General features: G+C 35.3%; 3 protein-coding genes across 6 annotated transcripts in view; 2 read left to right on the forward strand and 1 right to left on the reverse strand.

Annotated features, from left to right (window-relative positions):
* The first annotated feature begins 446 nt into the window (after nt 1–446).
* On the forward strand, nt 447–14966 carry LOC126873756 (uncharacterized). Its single transcript, XM_050634963.1, is given in 21 exon segments — nt 447–626; nt 1057–4425; nt 4849–5008; nt 5191–5325; nt 5433–5579; nt 5655–5771; nt 5848–6015; nt 6095–6397; nt 6473–6646; nt 6867–7193; nt 7273–7582; nt 7663–7847; nt 7908–8147; nt 8214–8536; nt 8615–8972; nt 9053–9346; nt 9409–9548; nt 11417; nt 14132–14182; nt 14184–14219; nt 14221–14966. Coding segments are annotated over 19 exon segments (3585 nt in total). The 5' UTR covers nt 447–626; nt 1057–4425; nt 4849–4915; the 3' UTR covers nt 14404–14966.
* LOC126873709 (conserved oligomeric Golgi complex subunit 7) lies at nt 9999–18307 on the reverse strand. 2 transcript variants are annotated; one of them, XM_050634867.1, is made up of 11 exons: nt 18160–18307; nt 13222–13311; nt 12671–12856; nt 12457–12588; nt 12206–12389; nt 11944–12137; nt 11371–11865; nt 11171–11291; nt 10931–11104; nt 10400–10858; nt 9999–10321 (listed from the first exon to the last, which is right to left on the reverse strand). In XM_050634867.1, exons 3-11 carry the CDS (start codon nt 12833–12835, stop codon nt 10149–10151), a joined length of 2097 nt encoding a protein of 698 aa, XP_050490824.1. In that variant the 5' UTR covers nt 12836–12856; nt 13222–13311; nt 18160–18307; the 3' UTR covers nt 9999–10148. The 2 variants fall into 2 exon arrangements, with proteins under 2 accessions (XP_050490824.1, XP_050490823.1); XM_050634866.1 differs by lacking the exon at nt 18160–18307 and adding an exon at nt 13475–14134.
* A 329-nt stretch (nt 18308–18636) lies between these two features.
* LOC126873726 (uncharacterized) overlaps nt 18637–26736 on the forward strand; it is an 81436-nt gene continuing 73336 nt past the window's right edge. For 2 of the 3 annotated variants that reach the window (XM_050634904.1, XM_050634913.1), the window contains exon 1: nt 18637–18786. The gene's annotated coding sequence lies outside the window, so the exon portion shown is untranslated. The remainder of the gene's footprint in view (nt 18787–26736) is intronic. The other variant, XM_050634912.1, reaches the window with a different exon arrangement.

Genomic DNA, 26736 nt, shown 5'->3' on the forward strand with positions numbered 1-26736 from the left:
GCAGCGAACGAAGGAAGGCTTCTCGAAGCTGCTCGCTATTCCGAAAAATATCTTCCACAGCGCGTTTTCGAAAGAACGCAAGGCTTCGAAAACAGACGACTCCAGCTCGGATATCAGCACGTCCGAGACCAGATCGAACAGCATCGAACCTCAGGAAACGATTATCGAACTTGCACCGAAGCGATCCAGCTCCGGTCAAGAGATAAACGTTCAGAATGACGATAAAAGCGAGAACGACATTTCTGACAGTTCTAACAGCTCAGACACTTACGTACTCGCGCCAAGCGACGATAAGGAAACCGCGGATAAAACAGAGAATGATGAAACAAAGAAAGTTACCGAGGAGAAAGTGGAGAGCGCGAGCGTAGAATCGTGGATAAGAGAAGCATCGCAGTCACCAAAAATTGGCAAAAGATTAGAGTCGGATATTTTTTAAATGCTGTCGTTTAATATCGTATAAGATATAATCGTGTACGTTGCGAGAGTTAGACGGGTCTCATTGACTGGTTTTCGTCGACGATTTAAGTAAACCCAATATCATCGGCTCCTTCCTAGTCCTTTTCGTCCACTTTGTCGTACTGAGGAAATCTGGAGAGAAGAAACGGATTAATTCGTTGGTTCAGATCGTATGGATATGGTTTCTAGAGTGTTTTTTTTGATAATTCGTTAGACCACTAATCGCTTACCGAGTGTTACTTCTTACTAGAATGTTAAACATGCATGTTACTCGACGATTAACACGATTACAGCGACACAGCTACACGATTTATTAACCGTTGCTTCGAGAAGGAAACGATACCACCTGAGGGGAATTTTTCTGCCAGTATGCTCCCCCCTCCCCTCATGTAGTAGTATCTGTTTCCTAAAGTCAGTGTGGTGTGTAAATTATTATCGAATCGATCTCTGTTTTAAAGACTGCGTCGTAAAGAACGCTTAGCGAATGATCAAATACATAAAAATGTAAATAACGCGATATCGGGCAGTTTTATTTGAGGATCGAACGTTCACCCGCTAACAGAACGACGATAACACACAGAATTCGTCTTTATTTTTCAGATAACAAGCTTCGCTACCCTGCCCCGCAGCAAGAAGACAAGTAAGAAGAAGGTGGCATGAAATTTAGAAACTGCTGCTGATCGTATCAAGGAATAAGAGCAAGCCTTTTCTTTCGACTTATTTGAATTTCTACGTGCAGCGATAAAACGATCAGCAGCAGAGACAGCTATAAACCTATGAAAATGCATAATGCATCGCGCGACATTGTGCCCTAGCACTAACGTTACACGATTCGTTTGTACATAGTTTCTCTCATAATTTCTATTTCAGTTTCGCAAGAACGTGATTCTCATCGATTGTAATCGAGCATCTAGTTAAATAGACATAGGAGAATTTGTCCTGTTCGTCGGGTTACATTAAAAAAAAGCAAAGCAACGATAGAGTAAAAAAAAAAAAAAAAAAAGAGAAGAATCAGCCATTCGTAACCGATCTGTAACACCGTTGCTCACAGTCATCCAAGAGGTTCTTAGATACTTCTGTATTATGCTTTTTATCGCGTATCCCGAGACCCGTGTGCGTAACGTCGTTTACACGACCACACACTACGGTTCTAATCGAATTTTATAATATATAGGTACACGCGTAACGATAACGGGGGAAGGAAAACTTCCGGTGTTTATCGCACTCGATCAATGTTGCTTACGATCAAGCGTAGACCTTATTAATAGAGACACGTGATTTACCGTCGATGCCCGAAAATCGCATGCGATTCCATTTCTAAGCTTTTCTAAGCTGTAGCTCTCGTGTTTCCGTCAAACATCACTGGATCATTGTAAAAAGAAACAAGAAGATAAAGAAGAGGAAAAAGTAGAAGAAGAAGAAAAAGCGCAATTAAAAGAGTCAGTTGTATTTGCGAGAGAAAGGGATGAATTTTATGAAATCTAGTCAACAAACAAAACGTACTCAGGCAACTTTCGAATAGTGCCACTCAACTTTCTACGTATAATTTGTCTATATACATACGTAACTGTAGCTAGCAGAGATAGGGAGACGTGCGGTGATCGATGACCGATAAACGACCGTATGAAACTAAACGATCATTGCACTTTTTCACGGAAATTAGAACTCGCGAAGCGTTGCATAACGTTCGTAACTGTAATAAGACCGTAGAGAAATTTGTAAGATCCCGTTGACGATCAGCCACTTGTCCTATGATTCTGAAATCTTAAGGTTGCACGTGACAACAGTCCGCTTACGTGTACTTTCGTTCGAACTCGAGTCGTGAAACAGAACAAGGCACGAAAAGACGCGCAACGATCTGCGCTTCCCTTAAAGTCTGAGTTTTGTTAGATCTGAAAGATAGTTGGAATCGAATGTTAGCCTCAAATCGGCTTTATTTCAACGTTGAACCACTTGTTTCCTAGCGATGAAAGAGCGCGAGGGATTGAAATTAGAAATCATTGAAACGTACGCGAATCCCTGCCCGAGTGAGGTGCATGGTATTATTTTTTGCTTGAGAGTTGGCAACTATGACGTGATAACTCTTGTTTTAATATAGAATCGCATCTGTTTATAAGTTGTTTGCGCGCACGGTATACCGAGCAGAAAATTTACGCACAAACGCCGTAACTATCTCGAAGGAGAATTGTAACGAGCAATTGTCGATCTTATCGAATCTGTACTTTAATTGTCACTGCGAACGCTGAGCGAAAGATGCCACTCGAGGACGTAATATTATCGTTCAGTTGAGAATTTGTTGTACGACTATATGATTTTGCTAGATCGTAGGAAGAGAATGCAGCTAATGCGACGATCGAAATACACCGCAGAAATTGTAGATATATTTAGAGGCGAAGAAAGCTTCGAGTTAAAGATTTGGAAGGTTCGTAAATATCTCTACTTAGCAGGTCGACATTTGCATTCGCTGTATTTTATCAGATAATGTAACAAAATTCGACGCTTGTCAAGGGAAATTCGTTTAATTGTAACTTACGCGTATTGTTAATTCTTAACTATCTGGATACCTGGCCGCAACTGTGCGTGTATGCGAAACTAGAAAGGAACATGCTCAATCTTAAGAATCTTTGCCCGTGCTCGATAGGAGAAAACTTGGAAAAAAGTGTTACAGTACCTCGATATTGTTCGAGCTTTCTTCTTTCCAGTTTTAATAAGCCTTTTTGGTGCATCGATAATGCACCATGAAATTACGTATATGGTGCTGCGAACTTTTTAAGTTATTTTATAATTATATATCTTGGCAACGTATATATAAATATATATGTATATATAAGGAAAACATGTTCTGAATGTTAAAAAGGCACCTGAAACGTTGTGAATTATGTGGATAGATTGGTTAACAGTATTTCGGTTTAAGTATATCTGTAGTCAATAAAGTCAGATTAAAGTATGGTACCTATGTGAATTTGTTTACGATATTAATTGTTTCGAAATTTGACAAAATGTAAGTATTCGAAATTATGTAATGTTAAGCAAAATAACTTGGACGTTGCAGATTTCCCTATCTGTATATAATAGAAACTAAATTAAAGTACTTACATTCTTATCAGAATAAAAATAATTCTATCAAAATGCCTTTATTATATACCTCATATTTATGTATATTTTTATTTTCTAAGCATCTTTTTAATTATTCATTAAATCGTTCGCATTATATTTTATATAAGGAAAAATAATTTAAAATACTTAACTTTGTGTATCGACCCACATAGTCCGTATAAAAATATATAAATTACAATTACATACATACATCACATACACATGCATGTATTGTAACGAAGTCGTTATCATTTTTGTATCAGATGCAATGTTATCGACTCAATGTGAAGTAACTTCCAACTGTACCATCGTACATGGTTGAGTTGGATATATAGTTCCTCCATTCACCGCTCTAAATGCGACAAGAAATCCCATAAGCTGCAGATCTATTCTATAGCTTATATGTGGCAATAGATCTATCTTCTATCCAGGCTGTGCTAGGATTTTCAAATGTGACGTGAAAATGCATTGCGTGTTAAATCTAGAATACTTCTTGTCTATGCTTAAATACAACACCTCTTTTTGATGACAATTATAAACTTCTGGGTTTTTTTAATACTGCGGTCTGCTTTCTTAAATTAGTATTATTAGTTTAGAGATAATTATGTATACATATATTGTACATAATCAAAATTGTACTCATTGTAATATGCTTTTAAAAGCATATCTGAACTATAACTGTTTTCCATTAAACGATCAATATGGCGACTTCCACATAATAGTAAATAAAAGTGATAGATTTTGTTAAACTTTATAATAAATTTCATTGAAAAAGTGTAACTGTTTATTACTTTTATTTTAATACCCATTATTACAAATGATGGTAGATGATGTTTTACATTGAAGTGACTTACATAGCTTCTTGTTATTTCTGTACGTTTTCTTAACACTCATTTTGCTTGTTGTTAAACATGTGCTTGCGCATTTGGAACATATCACAAAGAATTTGAAATATTCATGAAATTCTGAAATAAACGATTATATTTATTTTCAGAATGAATTACAGTAATAACTTTTGTCATCATTTGTTACTTTATTAATTTTAAAAAGGCATTCTTACAATTATTTCATATTTTTTTCAATGTATAATTTAAGTATTTTTCGACGTATTTTATAATTAGCGTTATTATCTTTTAGCTATGATTAAACTTTTTTATGATATATTTATAGCAAATATAGAAGTATCTTACTCAATTTATAATCTTTACTTCATTGTATTCTTTTTTACAGTTTTTTATTATATACATCGAAATTATCCAACGTATGTACCAGAAATATATGATATCGCTTTTTCAGATCTTAAAAAAATACGCATATAATATACGTTTGGTTTTAAAAATCGAAGCTGTGGTAATATTAAAAAATGTTGCAACGACATCGATTATTAGGGGATAAAATACTTTTTCGAATATTGAAAAATAAGAGCCCCCTCGTTAACAACATATGCGAAAAACTGGTATTTATAAATAAATAAAATTACATATTTTATTAACAGTATATGCTACCATTAAGCTGTAATTCATACACATATTTTGTATTTGTATTATTTAGTTACTAAGATAATCTTTATATTTTTGTATAGAAAGATCAGTTTTAATAATCTAATATGTTTTTATTTATAATGAATTATTATTTTAGAATAACAATGTGAAAAACATTGTATTATTATCAGAAGATGAACTTTGTGAACTATGGCTACATATAAAAACTGTATTATTAGAAGCACAAAAATTATGTAAACAAACATCAAAGAATAAAGACAAACATGTGAAAGTAAGGTCACTTAGATGAATATATTGTATGATATTTTGTCATTTTACTATTGTTAATATAATTATTATTATTATCATCAATACAATATATCTATGTTATCATTTCAGGAGTTTAATCTTATGATTAAATTAATACGTACAATAACTATCATGGCTCTTGAAACAATTGTACAACGAAAGTTTATACCCAATGTTCTATTACAAAACATAATATTACTACATTCTGCTGTGCTACCAAATATAAAAAATGAACAGGTTGATGTTTAATTATTATCATTTATTCTTTTAATATTCATATTTTTTAATTTTTAAATAAAAATCTCTCTAAAGGCTAAAAATGAAATATCAAATTTGCTGGAAAGGTGGTGGATATTAGACATGACATGGAAAGAGAAAGTGATAAGAAATGTATTGAAATACCTCATCCAAAATAGCAAAACTTCATTGGTAATTATCCTTTGAGTATATAAATACATGTGAACAATGTAACTTCAAATAACTGATTCATTAATTATATTTTTAGCAACATGTAAAACGTTTATATGAGATAAGGTCTAGTATCACATTACTGAAATGCACTGAAGATGTGCAAGAACTACTTAAACTTGTTCGAGAAAAAACTGTGATGTCCCTTGAAGAAGGTCGAATGTTGATATTATATTTATTTACGCTTGGGGAGCAATATATATTGGTACAAGTTATAAATTATGCCAAAAAGGTTATAAATATCAGTTTATATCAAACTAACATTAACATAATTGATATTTCAGGGAGTTCATAATAATGTAAGAGTAGTATTACAAGATATTGAATACAGTTATATTCCTGCATATGCAGATCTATATGCAACAGCATGGTTAAATGGAACTGAAAAATTTAAGAAATTTATTGTTGAAAATTGTTTACAAAGTATTATTTTTTATTGTTTCCGAACATATAGAGATGATACAGGAAGGGGAAAGCTTGGTAAAAATCTGCTTTCATTTGTTGCTGCTATGCATGATAGCAAGCATCAAGCAGCAAAATTAATGATTCACAATGAATGTAAACCTTTACTTTGGCAATATTTAAAGGTATTACCAGAATGAAATTTACATATACACATATACATAATATGTTATAAGCACCAAATTAAATTCTTATCACAGGCACATGGGTCTTTCATCATATGCAATGCTGTAGAGATTCTCTTCATAACAAGTTCTGTTCAATATACATGTACTCCAAGAGACAGAAATAAAATCTATATTCAAAAATATTATGAAACAATAACAGATCTCTTAAAAGATTCAGATTCTGAAGTGTGCAATGTTACTATAAAAGTATGGTAATTTGTCTATTATTACTTTAACCTCTTGCTTTACAATATTAGTACACATCATATAAGGACATGGATTATGCTTTCAATTCAATAAAGAGGTCTGTTTCTTCAGTCTGAACATTATCACCACTTACTTAAATAGTTACTAACAAAACTATAAGGCAAGGGGTTAAATATTTCAAAACTAATTATTGATATTTAAGAAATGTGAACATCTTTAGGGTCTGTTTAAAATGTTAGAAAAATATTGGAATCATGTCCCAAACAATATTATTCTGAGTTGGTTAAATATACTACTACAACATACAAAAAAAGCCAGTAATTCCGAAATAAGGGCAAACATTTTTACTGGTTTAAAAAAAATATTAGTTAAAGAACGATCTTATATGATACTTAAAGATTTTCTACCAAATTTCGCAAACAGTATTTATGACGAAGATCAAATGGTATTAGAAGCGTTAATTAAACTTCTTTACCATGCACAAAACCAACTTGGAATACCATTCTGGAATATAGTACCCTTGACCTATGTTCTCGATCGCTTAGAGGTATACATAATACAAAATAATATTTGACTATTTGCAAATAAAGATAATATTAAATTTAATGTCTTATTATTATTTTCAGACTACTCAAGATGAATTTGTCTTGCAAGAATTAGTAAAACTTATGTGGTTACGTATATCGTTGAATGGTACACATCACGATAAAATAAAGGATGAATTAGCATACATAGGAACAAGCAATATAAATGCCGTTAGAAGATTTTGTTTGCATTCTAAATCTGTTATAAGTTTGAGTACATCCACGAAGCTTATTGAAACTTTGTTATCTGTGATAAGAGAAGAAATGGAATGTTTACCTGTAGCAAAAATATTAAACAAAAATTATAATAAAAAAGTTAAATTTAACAAGAAGAAGAATAGCTTCGAAAATGGTAATAATATATAATTATTGTGTGATATTAAATTTATTAAGTTTAAGTCTAAACATTAATAATTGTGTTTATCGGAGTAGATTCTTCAAATAGTTGGAATGATGACTTTGATAACTATAGAGCTATAAATATATATATCGATATTATTGCTATGTTATTAATAGCAAATATTGAACATAGTGACGAAGGAATATTGTATAAAAAAGAAATTAATATTTTACAACTAATTGCACATGCATTACCAGAGCTTTTCAAGAATTTCAGAGTAAGTATTCATAATTTATTCCCTATAGGTTCCTATAATATGTATGTAATCCTTTTTCAGGAAACACCAATAAACGAGTCAATAATATTTTTATTTTCTTTAATACCTCCGAAATTTTTTTTGAATAAAATTGGTATTCTGGAAATGTTGATACAACAACTGTGTGATCCCAATACTCCTGATGAAAGTCTCCTTTCAATTGTGTATCTTCTCATGAAATGGAATAAGGGAGATACAATTTTATTCGCATTAACGAATCTTTTTACACAATCTTTAAATACAAATGCAAGACATAATCAGGTAAAGATATTGCTTAATAAATATATTAATAACAATAAGATATAATACTATTAAATGTTCATTTAGAATACTGCACATGATTTCCAAATTAATGAGAAGGGTCTAGAATTAAGTTTACGAATTCTAAAACATTTACTGCATGTTGAATATCAGTCAGTTTTAATGAATAAATATCATAAGGACATACTTAAATTTTGGGAAAGTTTACATAGACTAAGAAGTTTTATAGAAAGAGAAATGAATAATGAGTGCAATATAAAAAGTCTTGTATCCAAAGATATAATTATAAATTTTTTTAAAGAATATATATCAATGATTGCAATATTACATAAAAAGGATGTATTTGATACATCAGAACATTTTTCAGAGATTTTATTATGGGTCAGGAGGTATGAAAGTTAATTACATATTCTTATCAATTTTCTAGAAGTATTGTTATTGTTAACATACCCTTTCTTTTTACACAGGACAATAGTGACACACATATCGCACATTGATGTAAACATTATAGAAAATCATTATACTTGTAAAAATATAATAAAAAGTACTTTTGATATGTCAAATTTACTACTGAAAGAGTGCAATACTACTCCGAAACTATGTTGTGATATTGTACTTTTATATTGCAGTTGTTTATCATCACCAAATGGTATAATTTTTTTAAATGATGCATTTGATGCAATAATGATGTTATTAGATTTTAGTAAAATGGCTTATGACGAACAAGAACCAAATTTATTAAACATTGTTGTACCAAATTTTGTATGTATTGTAATGGTTACTTTAACTAAATGTAGCAAAGATATATTACTTAAATATACAAACGTAAGTATACGTAATGAGTTATCTAAAAAAGACGCGGTAAATATTTTCTACATTAGAATTAAATAACTTATTAATTATAGGACAGAAAAATACTGCATAAATTAACGCAAAAATATTTTTCCGTTATTAAAAATACTTTTGACAATGAGAGTTCTTATCTTTCATATATAACTATTATGTTTAATGCTGCAATCAGTAGTATAAGTATGGAAATTACACGTTTACTACAACGCTCACATATAATAGATGAAAATATTATAAGCACACCGTTTCCTTATCTAGCAAAAGAAATATTAAAAATTATTTTAAATACAAAAAGATATCAAAAACTGAGTATACAAGTATTAACAAAGACAATAACAAGTTGTGCAAAAGTAAGTATATATACACTATTTCAAATCTATTAATAGTGTAGCTAATTCATTTCACATTTTAGATTGACATGTTATCTTCTCTGATAGTAATATACAAAATGCTTAAATCAAATAATAAAAAAGTTATTAATTTACTTAAAAACGTGACATTAGCATCCAAAGTACACTACCAAAATCAATCTTGTGATACTCTCTTTGATAGGTATTATTAATTTTTTATTCTAAAAGTAATAATATGTTAATCGTAACCGTAATTACGTGATCAGAAAGATCATAATATTGATAAGAAATATAATATTCATAATTCTTCCAGGTCTATAAATGATGCAATAGATACAGTTATAGATGCCATATTGAAACAAAAATAATACAATTACCGTTTATGTAATAACTAATTATGTAATTGTAATAAGCCAATATATCTACTACGCTATATATTTTTATTCAATATTTTATGTATTAATGAAACTATAAAATTATATCTTTTTGAAAGTAGAAAATTTTTACATTAGTATATCAATTAAGATACTGAACGTAATTATTAATTACAAATTAATAATTGAAATAAGGATTCCAATTAGAATAATTAGAACGAGAAAAAATAAGATTTCTAGAGATATAATGTTTAAAGTTAAATAAATATACATACATATATTGTATATTTAAATATAATTATTTTTTGTACAAGAATATTTCATTTGTTTACATATGTAAAATATTTAAATAAATTATACGAAATTGTAATTACTACAATTGTTATGTATTGTAATTTATGACTTACTGTTCCGCCATTGCACGTTACTTAGCCAGAAAACGTTATATTTCTCATTTGTCTGACTGCAGCTACAACTCTGGCATTGCATCCAGAGCTACTCTTCTGGTAATCTTCTGGTGGGAGTCTTAATAAAAGAGACATATGTTGTAGATTTTCTGATAAGGATAGACCAAGTTCCTCTAATACATTACCAAGGTAATCTGCAAAATATATTGTACATATTAAAAAATTGAAGAAAATGTTTTTAATATTTAATTTTTTGATACAAAGGTACGTACCTATGTCAGTTGCAAGTTGTTTACATGCAGCAGAACTTAGCTGACAAATTCCTAATGTTTGATCTAGAAACATTTGACATGTTTCTTTAGCAATGATTTCTAATAAAATACCAGTAAATCCAGATTCAGTGGAACTTTGTGCATATTGTGGATCTGCTGCTTTTAATGCCTGCGTAAGGCTTGGATTTTCCCTCAGTAAAAATGGCTCTAAATGCTGTGGTAATGTCATCAAATATTGCCCAACTTGAGTTATATATTCCTGAGGAGCAAAGCTATAATCGGGTAAATCTGCACTCAAATGCGTCATTTTGTTGATTTCTGTTGACCATGCTGGTGCTTTTTGTACTGATAATAATTGCGTAAAGATAGGAGCAAAGATTACTTCATATGTTGCACGATGTAAATCAGAACATAGTTTGTGAATAGACTTTATTATTGGATCAAGAATTGTTTCTTCTTCTGTAAAAGAAAACATTTATTTAAATATGAAGTAATTGATGTCATCTATGAAAAAATCTTTATATTGATTACCTTTTTGAAAAGATGCAGTTAAATTTTCCAATTCATTTTGACTTGATGTATGTAAAAGTAACTTTTTATATTGATTAAAAACGCTACCACTTGTACTTTGCAGCTTATTATTAGCTTCTGTAATGTCAATTATCAAAGATTTCTCAAATTGTTGAATCTGTCCCAAAAGATCACCTGTATATATTGGAATTGACAATATTACATCAAATTTATTTAAAAAAAGGAAAATAAAAATGCTACCTATAGTTTGCATCAAAGTAAGGCACATTTGGAACAAATTCCAATCCTCATGTTTTACTTTTTTGTGTTCTAATTGCCGTATAGCCACTTGATATTTGTCAAGATATTTATTGAAGTAACGCTGTAAAAATAAACATCTTATTACATATACATAATGAGAAAGTCTTTTTATCTTAGCATTTTAATTAGTTTAATATTACAGTTAGAGATTTTAATACGCTGGGATAACCACAACCATCTGTAAAGAGTTTACATCTTTTATTGGCCTCATTTGCATATTCCATTACTCTCGAAAGACTAAGGGAAAGGTTATTGATCGTATCACTTAAATCATCTTGAACAGAATCTATAGATTGCAACTGATGTTCAAGTTGAGCTGTTTCATAAATATTGTATTTTGTAACATATGGAACATAAGGTGCATATATTGCTTGTGCCAATGCTAACAATTTTGGAGTCTGTGATTTTCCATGTGATGATGTTTCAATAGCACCTTGCAAGTTCACAGCAAAGTGCCTTGTAATTTGTTTAAGTTCAAGTAAAAGTGACAATTGCATAGCATTTGTATGTTGTTTTAAAAGAGCTTCTATACATTCTGGAATGCCTGGGTCCAAACTTCTTAAAAGATCAGCATATATCTCAATAATTACATCAACTGAGGTACTACTAGGGAATACTTGATGACACCATTTCACCTGTATTGAAATCATGTTACCATAAGAATAAAACTTATGTTATATATGTTAACACAACATTTTTAAAATAAAAGCTACCTGATCATTCCAATTAGATAATAATTTATCATAATAAGTATGTAACCAGTAAGAAACATTTTCATCTTGTGCTAATTCAATAGTTCTGCGCCATTCTTGCCCTAATGATACTTTCAGACAATTGTGATAATACTTGAGAAGTTGAGGCAAGCGTTCCATTTTACTAAAAATATCCACATAAACTTTAGATTGTTCTGAAACAAAAATATTAGTTAATTTGTATACAGTGGCAAAGGTTACAATTACATTCAATATAACATACCCAAATTTGCAGCAGTAAATGCTTGAACTAACTTTGGACTAGCTATGGCTTCTAACCGATTTTTTAAACCTTCTAATTGTAATTTTTTATCTTCATAGTCAATAACATTTACGAGCATAGCCAGTGATTTTTGCATACTGAACAGTTTATTTGCTATAGCTTCTATATCTCCTGATTCAAATACCTGAAATGTTAAAAATAACATAAAGCCAAAATTTACAAGCATTTTCTTATCTCAGTGAATACTATACCTCTTCAACATCATTGGCAAGTATACTCCAATTATCAGCTTCGTGTAATCCTTGTTTAGCAATCTGTAAGTCTGTTTTTATTTTATCTATTCTCTCTAATGTAGCCATTGATGAAGCAGTGTCTTTTTCAACCTATTTAATAAATTAATATCATAATAATAGAGAAACAATAGAGGCATTCAATCATTTCAGACAAAAATATCAGAATAAAAACCTTTTCTATTTCTTGTTTAACTGCAACCATTTTTTCTCTCAGAGCTAAAGCTTCTTGTTGCAAAAGTTGAGTATCTCTTAAAACTCTTGGCAAACTTGAAAGAACAGACTGACTGGTTTCTTCTAAAGCCCCATTGACTTGTTGCACATACAATTGTAATTTCATTACCAATGATGAAACAAATGCCTAATAAGGTAATATATAAAAAATATTTATACAAAGAGATAGAAAGTCAGAAATTTAGAAAACATATAAAATATTATCCCCTTGAATTTGAATGTCGTGGCGATTTCGCATTCGAGTAGTTATTTATATGAAGTAACGATTAAAAAAAGTTTCTAAAACATTTTTTATTTAATGTTATAATATTTTTATATGCAATGTAGCGAAAAAGAATTATCTATAAAAAGGCATATGGTGTCACTGACCGCGATGCAATAGAAGCAGTCAGTTTAGTAACTGACTGTACTAGTGCAACTGAAAGTCAAAAACTGTGTCGAGGAAAGAAATAGAACCCGCGCAATCGAGATCACACTAACTGTATGACTTACATCTTTGTTTTCTTGTGCCTCGACAGATTTAAACGTTTTATTAATCCAATCTTTCACATCGAAAATATCTTCGGAAAATGCAGATACATCCTGAAATCGGTTTAAGGTTAGGAAAAACTTGATCTTTTATTTTAAGAATTTTCTACATTTTTCCACAAAATACAGTAATCATTTAAAATATTTAACAGAGTATATCGAGTTTCTGAGCGGTTGTTTTATTTTCAGGATTTTTAATAAATATTTCGTTGCTTACCATGATAAATTACAAATCGTTAAAACTTTTCAGGTAACTTTTTTTTAATAAAAATGTAAAATGTAAAGTATACGGTGCGAATGGTACGGTTTCGAGAGTCGAAGTTTATTTTCTCTATATTTTATTCCTTTTTCGGATACCGTATAGCGCAGAAGTGTTTCGGTACACAGCCACTTTGCCGTTGCACTTCGCGTGTTGTTTCGTGACGTCGGAACCCAGAAGAACGTTATTATCGTATTAGATTACAACAAATTAATTCGTTCTATGTGTTTCTTTTCTTCTTTTTTTTTTTTTTTTTTTTTGTTTCTTTGCATTAGTATTATCAAACATTTTTGTGCATTCCTAAAATATATGTAGTGCTGCAAGGTCTATGATCGTCAAACAAATCGATTGTGCAAATGTGCAGCATTTATACTTCTGTAATGGGACGCAGTTCTAGATTATAGATTCAGTTAATTCGATGTGAAAACGCGAAAATTTCGGGAAATTAAAATGACAACTTCGATACACGATACTTTATACATATGTGACGGTATTTAAGATTTAACGATAACATAACGATACAATGAAATTAAAGAAAAGGATCACTAAAGATAAAACGAGTGTCTTGTTTTTTCTCTGTAATAATTGTGATAAAATGAATATCTCGGATTCCAGACGAATACTATAAAGGAAAGACCATTTTGGAAGGTGCTGTTCACCCCTTTGCGACAATCAGCTCGGTTTCCTTGTGACACAGTTCACTTCTCTGGATTCCGATAAACTGCCTAACAGAAGGATATAAATCGAAGAAGAAAAGGGAGAGAAGATGGAAAACAGCATCATATCGGCCGTTTCCGGGCCCTTTGTTGATCGCCACGCCTCCGAAACTGCGTTTGCGCGTGACGATTTGCGCAACAGTTGGAAGTTGGAATTTTGCCTGGAAATAGCCTTAATCTCGACGAAAATAAGGAGAGCAGGCTGAGCAGAACTGCAGCGGCTATACTTTGCCCTTTTCTTTGCGAACATTGAGCGCATCATCTGGTCGAGAAAAAGCCTATGTTTCTCAGGTTGTGCTGCATACGCATGTGCTTCGTTTTACCATGTCACACGAATTTATTACATACGTTATTGATCATTTGATACCTTATTTATGTTCATTTCATGACTATAAGTTCTCTAATCTTTTTTGTTATTGAATATTTGAAACGAGATCTTGGAGTTTCGAGTTCACATGCGTAACAAGGGAATTATTCTTTCGCATAAAGTTGAACTTTATTACGGACGGCAATCAGACCCAATCAGTACGGCATATTAGAAGCGTATGCATTTAATGTCGCGTATAAAGTGCGTCGATCAGAAGTCCAATTTTGTAATCTTGCTGTGCATATGAATGCGTGCCGCTGATAAATTGTCCTTCATTTGGACCAGGCTGAGACTTTTCAAAAAAGTACTATTTCATTTATTCATTATAAACAAACGAAAAAAATATCAATCATTACATTTTACAATATGAATTTGTTCTTTTTGTGTATTAATGTTGATGTTAAAAAGTTGTTGATAATTTTTTATTTTATTAATGATACGATTTAATATTCGTAATTAATGTTGGTTCGATAATTTTGCTACAGTTATTGCTTCTTATATATTTGATTATCTATCCCAAGGTTTTAAGCGAATTAATGTAGAATAAGTCGAATGCAGCTGCGTGTTTTTGCAATGTGGAAAAATTATGGAACCATCAACCTTACACGGAAAGACCATTGTACCTGGTCCCAGGGCGACTATGCGATACGACCGTCTGTAGGAAGGGTAAGAGATATCCTCGACCTTGAGGTTTGTACCAGCCAATCCCAAGCCTTTATTTCCTAGCAGTAGGTATGGGATTGGTTACATGTTCTCCACGGCACTATTGTATTTCCAAGTGCTTCCGGTTAAAAAGACAGATTTCCGAAAAAGCAAGTATATACCTGGTAAGTCGATAGAACACGTAACGTCGATTTTTTTTCTCTTCTCTTTTTTCCATTTCCGTCAATGCACTATCCCTCCAATGCATACTGCTGGCTAAACAGCGTGAAAAAGTAATTATCAACTCGCGATAACGAGTCAGCAAACGGATTTTTACTTAATCTTCCTTCCTGTATGAAAACACACGTTCGCCTTTGCAAAAGGTACACGCGATTCAGAATGAAGAACAATTTACTTGGTTTTGATTACACATTGTTCGACCATGCGACGAAACAGCATGATCGGATTTACCGTGGCTGTGTAGCACAGGGAACTCATCATTGTCAGAAACGCTGCGATCAATTAGAAGAACGTATCTGAAAAAAGACCATAATACGACAATTATTCTGAAACTGAACTGAAAGTCAGTCCCTGTGACACACAGTCGAACGTTGAGAGCATTTGGTATCAGCCTTTGCTGTGGTGCTCGTGTTACATCTGGCTGCGATACGTTACATTGGACCAGCCGATCTTTTACCCATTTCTAGTTCACATACTTACATATAGGTATACTGCACTTCAGTTCTCCAAGCCTCTTATCTTTGTCGGTGTGCTCGATAAAATGCTTACACAATTACTCACAAAATTCAAGGAGAGTATTTGTGTTTAGAATAAACGAGCCGCTGCTGCACGAATTTTGCAAATGTATAATCACTCCTACACAAAGCACTGTGTGTGTCGCATTGCATTTCAATACGATCGTTTTGGTTGTGTTTTTGTTCAATCGGCCCCTTCTCATGGATCAAGACCTTATCTTTTTGAAAGTTCTGGGAATAATAATAATCTCGCATCGAATATGTAACCCTATTTAATTGAGGAACTGGCGGAAACTTTCGAAAGACAATCAATAGCTTCGTCTGGCACTCTGCAAAGTAAACGTTTCGAGGATGTTGGCGAATGAAATTAATGATCTTCCTTCAATCTCGGTTGATTGCAGCCCTTTTCCCTCAAATTCGTAATATTCGTATCTTATAATATCTGATTCTTCATTTTACTAAAATTTGCAACAAGAATTTTCATAGTGACGGTATGGAATTAATCTTTCGGATGTGCCGGGGAATAAGATGTATTGCGTGTATTCGCTAGTAAGTGTAGTCGTAGCATGCAATATGACCGACCGTTCCTAGGTAACAGGTCTTTAACCTATGTATCTCAAAACGTTGAGAACTGCAAACGATCGGGCGGAAAAATAAGAAGAAAGGATATTGAACTTTTCTAAAATTTTCGAAGAATTAGAAATACGTTGGACGAAAGGAAAAAAGATATGCGAATATTTGATGGTTGAGAAAGATGCACAAACTTGGTATGTCAGCGATACGTTTGATCGCATTCATGCTGGAGCGTAGGCTTATCTCGGGACGTGTACGGGAGGATGAAATTATTCAGCCGGTAACGGCAGAGACTGTACCGAGGCCGCGCTACACTTCTGAGAAAATAAATTCTCCCGCGCTTCTTCAGTGCCCGTAGGTTCGCGTTGCCACTTCCTTCGTGAATTCTCTTCCTCGAAGATCGAGTTGATTCGAATAGCCAACCTTCCCTCTGGGGACCATAAGGGGACGAGGCTCTCTCGACTGCGCAATTCTCGTTGCAGAAAAAAAAAGTAGAGACGCTAAAAAAGGTAAAAAGGAACTGAGGCGAAGGGGATATCGAATTTTTTTGCGGCCCCTCCTCGCTTTGCGCCTATATTGATTTTTAGAAATTCCTCGCGAGACGGTTGAACGCGAATGTAGAAAGGAGTGAGCGAGCGAGCGAAACGAACCGGCGAAGGAAAGAAGAAAAGAAGGAGAGGAACGAAGCAGCCGGAAAAGATTCGCGGCCCTCGAGCCATCGCGCGTTCTAGGGCGGTGCAGCGCTGTTTTACGAAACCTTTTAGCGGGCAATGTCCGATAGAAACCGAGAGAACGTAATTAACTTGGAACTTATCAAGCCGAGAAGCGTCGCGTGTTTTGCGTCTTCGCGAAATGTCTCAACAGAATAATTGTCTGGAGAATACTCTGTCACGTTTTGACACAATTCGAGCTTATTTTATATTGCTCTAGAAGCTGACATTTACGAACATGTTCGTTATATAATTCATTAATAGATACTCTTTCATTTTTCATAAATTCTTCCAACGATTCATCTGCTCTACATTCGACTGCCGACTTTTCTACGTTAGTGAGAAGATCGGTTAAAAAATCAGAAATTTGAATAATAGTAATATGAAATTTAAATTTAAATTGGGAACTTTCAGCGGGAAATCGGAAAGCTCGTGAAACGACGAGGGAGAAAGTAGAGTAGGAAATGTTCGTTCGATAATTTATTTTCTATGAGTATATTATATAGCGATGATGTATAAAAACGGAAGGTAAGAACGTTGCACGCGAACTAGAGAAGTTGAAATGAACCGTTAAAAGTTCCAGCGGACGAAACGTGAAATAATGGTAGGAGGGCGATGCGTGCGTGTTCGTAGGTATTTATAAGATTCGTAAGGATGTTTACGGCATTTGTTTCTAACAGCGGGAAAATTCCCACCCATATTAGACATAATGCGAGACGGCCCTGCTTATAGTCGAAAGCAATCGAAGGTAGTCGAAGTCGTCCGAGGACAGTGGAAAATAGTGGGATGTTTCCCCTCTTTCGCTTATGACCATCCCTCAACCCCTACCATAGCGCGCATCCCTTCCTTTAGGCTCGATGTATCTCTGTTTCTCTCATACCCGTTGACGGTTCTCTCAGTCGCTTCCTTCTCCCTCTCTGTCTCGCTCTGACTGGCTGTGATCTCCCTCTCTCTTTTCTTCCGTCTTTGTCTGTCTCTGTTTTTCCTTCTTGCTCGTTCAGCTCGTTCTTAACGTCAAACCACTTAGGGCCGCAGACCTCGGCAGTCAGTCGATCTTTCCTAGCAGCAGCATTCCGGCATTTTCCACCTGATCGCGCGCGGGCGGTCCGGTAAACGCCATTTTGTTCGTCACGTCTGATCGTCACGTCTCCTCGTTAGAGAGAGGAACCTCGTGCGTAGAACGTTTGTATGTGCCGCGCACCCTTCCACGCCCCGTGCAACACCTGCGTTATCAAAAACAACAAACGAACGGCGACGCACTTTGTAACACACGCGCGCGGTTGTTGTGTGGTGCGGGTGGTTTACTTTTCCCTATTCCGTGAAACCGACAACCGGGCATTAGGAACGGAAAAAGACGCCGGGTGTTGTTTTTCCGTTGACGAGACCCGCACGGAACGGAGTGCGTGACCCCGCGTGGTGTTTTCTCTCTCTGCTCTCCACGTTATTCTTCCCTCGGTCACCACCACGTTAAGGACCTCGACAACGCAGTTAACCGATACGTGAGAACGTGAGTACGCACTATATACTTTATTAGATTCACGCGCATCTCGACTGTCTTTCCGTCTATCACGCACACGGTCCCAACGTTAGATCTTGTTTTTTCCTGCCTGCATGGCATCGTCTGCCATGTTAGACCGGCGTCTCTTTCTCTTTCTCCCTCTTTCTCGTTGTCCCTCTCTTTTTACTCTCTCTCTCTCCCTTCTCGCGCCGTCCCCCTTCCTCGTGCTTCGTGTAAACGCGCTCTCTCCCACCTCCGCTCGTATCTCGACAGGAGCGTCGACATGAATTTTCCGATTGCGAATTTTAATGTTAATATATAATGACGGTCGCAATCACGATGTTGATGACAGTCATGCTGTTGGTAAGGAACGACGACGACGCCGCCTGTCAACTAATCTCTTGCCTTCATTGACGTGCTGCTCCTGTATTTTCGCTGTTTGTATAATTCGTTGCTTGTTACGTATATGTGCTACGAGCATCCGTACGATTGAACAAAGAACGCTAGAGAGGGAAAATAAACAGGAGCGAGAAAGAGAAAAAACGAGCACGTATTCGTAGGACAACAAAAGTTAATACAAAACATCGTGCCCCCGTAATTCTACGCGAATGTACATGATTTCTTCGACCTTTTTTGTCTGTTTTCGAAATGATACTCTTCGCGGAAGCCGTGTGTACTTTTCAGAACAGACATAACCTTAAACGATCGAAGAATGAATACATACACCTGACCGGTTTATGGGTATACCTTTGAAGGCATAGGCGCGGTTCTTAACACTTGGACGTTACCGACGATTCAGCACGTGTACACGCGCGTTCGATGCTCCAAGATAGTGCATCTAACTGTAACCAATCAAAGCAACTGGAGATTTGTTTATTTCGCGTGCTGGCGCAAAAGCGCGGGAAGCGGGAGGGTTCGAATCGAACCGCGAGACGCAACATTTTTATAGCCGACGTATTCACGGGACTTTAAAATGTTCTAAAAGAAGTATTATACACTTTCAAACAGAAATTGCGTCTCTAAATTGCGAAATTTTGAATCAGAATGATTTCAAAATGACTCATCATTACGAATCAGATTATTTTCCATGAATAGTGCCGCGTAGTAACCGAGGACGATAGTTAATTCTATGCTTATCTTCGCGCGGAAATTTTTCGTTCTAGGAAAACTTCTAATCAGTTTCGCCGTTTTTGCAAAAACCAAACCGCTGTTGCAACTTTTATAACAGCCCGATATCGCGTTACGCGTACGTTTTTCATTTTTTTTTCTATTTCTTTTTTCTTTTTCTTTTTCTTTTTCTTCTTCTTTTTCTTTTTCTTTTTCTTTCTTTCTTTCCTTTCCGCGTGACGTATATTATGTTCTCGTGAAATCTGATAGAACGTTAAATGTCTTTTTGCGCGGATGATCGGCAACGCTGTACTTATCTTCGAAATACACTTTGTCGCGCACAATCGAAGAGCGAAAAAGAGTTTTATCAGAGGAAAAATTGAATCGCGCGTCCATTCCCTTGGCTCGCTCGTTAAAACAGACGTCTACGTTACGCGTGTCGTTTTTTTTGGGGGGGAAACAGTAGAAAATTATGAAATCCTATTATGTGAGGCGTATTTTTCATACGTGCTTCCTTTTTTCCTCCGTAGGAATTGCATTATCTCATTCGCGTACCTCGCCTCAGTGGTTCCATTGACGGTGCGTCATAGCGAATTATTAAACTCTTCGAAAAAGAGCAATTACTTGACGTCATTGCAGACACGTGGAGCAGAGCGCGTTAGTCGTAGTAATTTATGTCATCGCCGGCGCGGAAATGGGTTTTTCCAAAAATAAAATACGACCGAACCGATCGCCGTTCGGCCACATATCGGAAAATTACCGATTGACATCATCGAATCTGTGCATTTTTTCAAAATACTTTCCAAGTTAGCCGCGGGAAATCGACGCTTTTCATGTCTTCATGAATTTTTATGGATTTCTTCTTTTCTCTGAAAAAATAAAGTAAGAATCGATTGCCGTATTTGCATCGAGAAAAGGAGACATAGCTAGAAGCGCTTCTGGCGTTTTCACGAATCGATTTCACGATCATTTTTAATCTTTGTAAAAAGTCGCAACTATGCAAATAATAAATTAGAATATAAATTGCATTCACCAAATGAGAATATAAATATCGTCGTTTGTTCCTCTTGTGTACGTTTCAGACGAAACGAGATATATCATTTTCTGAACTCAAGCGAAATGAACGCGTAATTTTGTTATATTTGAGCTTTACGGGGTTTGTAAGTTTAGTAAACTCTGATTCCATCGTATAGTTAGCTCGTTAGCCGTACTTGTCTGCCATCGAGATTAGAAGAAACCGACGAACAACTTTGAACATTTGTATTTATGTCCTCGATGTTTATTGTAAACGCCCTTTCTTTTTTCACCATCTTAACGTCGACCAAAATTACTCATCTATTCTTCTTGTTTTCAACATAGTTTCACACGGCCGTTTCGCATATTTTTCCATCGATTAGTTTGAATATTAAACGGCTAGCTACGTCAAAAATCAGTGGGAAAAAATTTCCCCGGCGAGTAATAGCGAGGAACGTGTGGAAAGGAAAAAAAATGTGTTACGTTGTCGATAATTGCAACTATGATACAATAACAGTGTAGTAGTAGTAGTGGTAATAATAGTAACTGTGAGGATTCAAAGATCGATCATAAAAAGAAGCACGCAAACACAATTTGATTGATCGATAAGAGTAAGAACGATATGGAGAACTCACGCAGCCATGTGATTTCGTTGCATGCCAATGTATTATGGGCTTTGATTGTCAGACTGGTATAAACCTGATGTTACGTTTTACGCACTCCTCGACATCAAAAAGATTGCTAGCGATCCGACACGGAAGGATCTCGCGAGAATTTGGCAACCATTATAGCAACGTCGCAAAGAGACAATGAATTGTTTATTCCAAATATAAAATTGCTCCGACCTTTATTGCCAGTGAATAACAAACTATGTATTTATATCGATGGAATATACAGGGTGGTTGGTAACTGGTGGTACAAGCGGAAAGGGGGTGATTCTACGCGAAAAAAGAAGTCGAAAATATAGAATAAAAATTTGAAAGAAAAAAATTTTTTTTTTTAATTTTTCCATAGAGACAACGATCTACAGTGAGATCCGTTATAACGTACCGCACGCGAACCGAGCGAAAATTCAAAATCGATTTTCTCGAAAACAAAGCCTCAAACGAAAAAATTTTATTCTATATTTTCGACTTTTTCTATTTTTTCGCGTAGAATCCACCCCTTTCCGCTTGTACCACCAGTTACCAACCATCCTGTATATATACCAAAGAGTTTATAAAATGTTCGGACATCTGTAGAAATCCTTTACAAATAATATACTTATGTAATATATAATAATAGTAATAATATAATATACTTATACAATAAAATTGAGAAACGAAGTTAATCAGTTTCGGCTCAAATGTGTTGTAACTTCTACGTACATCTTCAGATTAGTTAAAAATTTGGCATGATTATTAATCAATTTGTTGATATAATCGTGACGGCCGTGTTTCATAACAATGCTAATGAAACTTCAAAATGTTTTATATAGTCGAACATTTTCTATGGTAAATGTTCCATTGTAGATAGATGCAGTGTCTCTGTGAACATGGTGGGGATAGGAGTCAATATCGAAGATAAGCGTGCGAACGTCTTGACTCGGCCTCGTTCAATCTTTTTCCGTGCGTTGAAAAATGTGTTTTCTCTCGGTTGCTCGCGGCCAGCTGCACCGATCTTCCCTCTCGCGTGTATATACGCGTATTTCTGTAACGGGCGGGATAGTGACCCGCGTAAACGTTCGAAACACTTGATATCATTTGCGTCGCCTTTCGTCCCATTGTTGAAAACATCGCACCGACAGATAATTAGCTATATCGTTTCTCTGTTATCATTTTTATTTGTCGCGAGTGCATATACTTTGTTTCGCGGTATTGTCCGTGTGTAAATATTAAACGAAATGCGATATACTCGGTGCGCGTCAGCGGTCCGTTACGAGCATATGCACGTAGGGAATTTTCGGTTCTTAATTTCCGTCGACGCGTGCGAAACCAACGCTGTAAATATTTGCATCGTTTCTATTTTTCTTTCCTCTCGTATGTATCTTAAATTGAATTTTCTAACCTGTTTAAGTTCTAATATTACAGGATAATTTACGGTAAACTGCGTACTCGACTTCTCGAACGTCCTCGACACGTTTCGAGTATTGCCATTTTTTTTTCGCTTTTTTACTCGCGTCTCTAATGCTAACTTGTAAGAGTGATTTATACTTTCGTTGTTACCAGCATCTTTTTCCTAGTAAATACTAATAATCCGTGACGAACGCTGGTCACCAGTTTTGTTTCTAAGGCCGCAAGAAGCTTAGATCTTTTTTTTTTCCACTACAATTTCTATTTACTAGGAATTTTCTGTTTCGTCGAATTGAAACCGGTTAAGTATCGTGCGTCACCGAGATGTTTTGAAGTCGATAAGAAAAATATAAACTTATTCAAAAAGCTTCGTACTTGTTATATCATATCATGTGTAATTCATCAGTTTTTTATTAAGAGCGAATTAATTTTGTACGCAGTACAGTGACAGTTAAATTCTTTCTCGTGTTTTTAATTCGCCACGATCGGATTTTTCTGCTTGCACTAAATTGTCTCGTTTAGATTTTTTAAACATAGTAATTATTATGTAAACCGCTCGTTTACACGTGTCGTTTTATTTATTTAAATATCGCTGGCAGCGACGTCGTTGAGTAATTGAACAGCGATACGCGTATACTGGAACTTGTTACATTAAGAAATTGGTCGTAGACGATAGGGTACTTAAGCATCACCAGTGAATTGTCGCTTTGGACGAAAGGCCGTAAAACGCGGGAGATGATGAAACCGAGCGAGAAGTAGATCGAATTTCAAAACACAGCTACTGTCGTCGGTTTGGTTTTCTCTCCATCACGGTGCGTCCGGACAAAAACTTCAAATTCCGTAGCGAGGTAACGCCACAGGCGAAATTGTCAGTATGATTAATACCGACGAAGGCAAAACTAACGTTGGCGTGGCCACCTATGGAAAAGTCGATAACTAACAAAAAATAGTGCCACAGAGTGTGGAATCAAGAGAAATTGAGCCGAATCATGAGTCGTTCGTCAATTTATGTACGCGTGAAAGTTAGTATCGCGCGCGCGCGCGCGCGCACACCGCTAATACTTTTTTCGCCATAGCGAAACCTCTGGAACGGTTTTCAATTTATTTCATGGATTTCTCTGCTACTCGTTTAGAAATATCATCGCACGAATATCAACGTAGATTATTCTTTTTTTTTTCTTTTTTTCTTAGGCGATGATTGAACGTGTAGGGGAAAAAAAAACTGTTTGCAAAGTAAAATTTCTAAAATTATTGCAATTTAGTTCTTACAAGATGGCAGAGAAAGAAACCTATTTGCACAAAAAGAGAAACGGATGTGAAAACGGCGATAGGTGTTTGAAGTTGGAGAATAATTAGTCCTTTTGACTCTACGATTTCTAGATTTTCCATAAAATTGTCGACGGCTATACGAGAAGCTTTCCCACGTGTTTCATGGAATTCCACTTTCACACGGTATAATTCCTTGAAATGATACTCGTGCGTGTTGAATGAGTAGAACGAGTAGAAGAACCGCGGAGACAATTAAACGTCAATAAGATAGTGGCGCGATGCGCGAGTAGGGAATAAGGTGTCGAACCGTCTATCCGAGAAACATGGCTAATCTCCGAGAAGGAAGAGAGAACTCTCGGGTTGTTGCATGCTCGAGGATGTCACGATGCGCCACGGAGAAATCTCTTTGATTTTCACACGTTGCGTCCAAAACAGTATTCAAGCGACGTTCGCACGACGCGGCCGCAAACCGAATTGATTTCCCCCCTTCTTCTTTTTTCTAGCTGGTCCTGCGTTTTTCAATCTTTTCTCTATTCCGCCCTATTTTCTTTCATTTATATTTTTACTCGTTTGTTTCCTCCGTTCTACGACTTATTTATCTTCGTTCTTTTTTCCTTTGTTTCTTTAATTTGCAAAAACCACCGATAAGAATGATTCATGGATCGTAAAATACAAATTATCGGGTACAAAAACTTTGCTGCGAACGAAACAATATCGGATGGCGCCGTGTACGGTTTTATACGGCAATATACACAGGCCTCCTTAGTTAACCGTGGAAACAGCAGTTTCATTATTTTTTTGCGCCGTCTTCGATTTTCTTCATTCGGTTCCAAATATTTAGTTATTCTCTCGTGACAGCCTGTACGATATAGGTTCGCACATAAGGTAAGAAATATGGGTTATTTCGAGTATTTTAAGGATTCCTGCAGAATAGGATTTCGCCATAAAATTACTGGCAATATCGCAAATTATTTTACGTCAGCGCAGTTTTATAAACAGAAGGAAGGGTAACTTATACCGCTGGAAAGATTCTAAAGCCGAGGTGTCAAAGGAGGCCACTTTAGAACAATGAAGCTCAGGACTAAAGCTAGGGAATAATCATGGCCCTATGACGTGCCATAAAGCGCACCAGAGCTTCTCATTGCTTACCTATTTGACACGCACTTCTCGTACTTCTTTGCTGTCTTAAACAAAGTATTCTCTTCGGCGTGTCGGGAGAAAGGGCAGTTTTTGTTAGGAAAGTAAGGGAGATTCGGGGAAAGAGAATGGAAAAAAAAAAAACGAGAAAGGGAAAAGGAAAATGTCGTTAGTTATTCCGTAGCATTCGTTGCGTTCGTTCGAAACACGGGCTAAAGAATCTTCTACTTAAAAGTTTCGTAATTTCAGCAGAGAGTAAGTTCCCGTGAAAAGGTGGAAAGGTTTTCGGTGAAATTGAATTAATAGGTCCTCCATGACTGGAGATCAGAAAATAATTGTAAACGAAAGAGAAACTACGTTCCCTTGTATTTCTAGCGAAACTTTTGCCTCAAGTGCTTCTAATTGTTATTCGAAGATGGAAAATTATGAGAAAAATACGCATCTTTCTTAACTCGTGTCGAGATGAAGAAGAAAGAAATCGGAAAACGAGTATGTATATTTCAAACGTGTAGAAAATTCTGGTTTGCTATAGTAGAATAGGCTGGAATAGGTTCTCGGAAACGGATACCCGAAGTCAATCTTCTTTTTATCGACCAGTTAGTTCGTGCACGTTGAGGTGCTTATTAACGAGTCGAAGAATCTCGGCTCCTTATATTTTTTCTGGCATAGGAGGAGGAACGGAACAGTCGGCGATTCGCACAATCCCATACGAAGGAATAAAAAGTAGCGACCCTCGAACACAAAGGTGTTCTCCCTGAAAGTAACCACTCTGGCAGATCGTAAAACCGAAAAAAAAACGCAAGTAGGAGTTACTGCGTGTCCTTGCAAGTAAGGAAACTTCGCTATCGAACAAAAGTACGAAGCTTTTTTCCTAAAAAAAAAAAAAAAAAAAAAAAAAAAGGAGGAGAGAAGGGGGAGAATAACGATTTCACTGTCTTCGGTGAAACCAAGGTAATATTTCGAGATTTAAGGTAAAATAAAAAAAATAGAGGAAGATGCGTTGGTCGAAAAAAGTGAAGGGATTACAGATCGTAAGAAGTCAGCTTCGATCCGATCGTGACTCTTCTATAGGCCTGGAAATCGACTGGATTCGCTGGCAAGCGTAGCTCGTTAGAACGTTTGACGACATAATTACAAAGGATCGATAATAAGAAACGCGAGCAGCTTCCTGTAGCGTAGTGAGTCGGTCGCTTTTGCACCGAGATGCCACGGCACATTAACCGAGCAGCTTGTGTCGCGTTATTAAACAGAAGCAGAAGATCCTCCTTGAGCATGGAGGATCGGTTTTTCCGCGTAAAGTACCGTTGATAATGGGACAGATCTTGAAGGGGTTATTGTACGGCTGGATGGATATGGCGATGATATCGAAATACACGGTTTG

This window comes from Bombus huntii, chromosome 15 (assembly GCF_024542735.1).
Source record: "Bombus huntii isolate Logan2020A chromosome 15, iyBomHunt1.1, whole genome shotgun sequence".
Lineage (NCBI taxonomy): Eukaryota > Metazoa > Arthropoda > Insecta > Hymenoptera > Apidae > Bombus > Bombus huntii.

Coding starts and splice junctions, on each gene's coding strand:
- LOC126873709 (XM_050634866.1), bottom strand. Junction 11,292..11,370: donor GCGTATTAAAATCTCTAACT/GTAATATTAAAC, acceptor TTATTTTTACAG/CGTTACTTCAATAAATATCT. Junction 10,322..10,399: donor ACAACTTGCAACTGACATAG/GTACGTACCTTT, acceptor TATATTTTGCAG/ATTACCTTGGTAATGTATTA.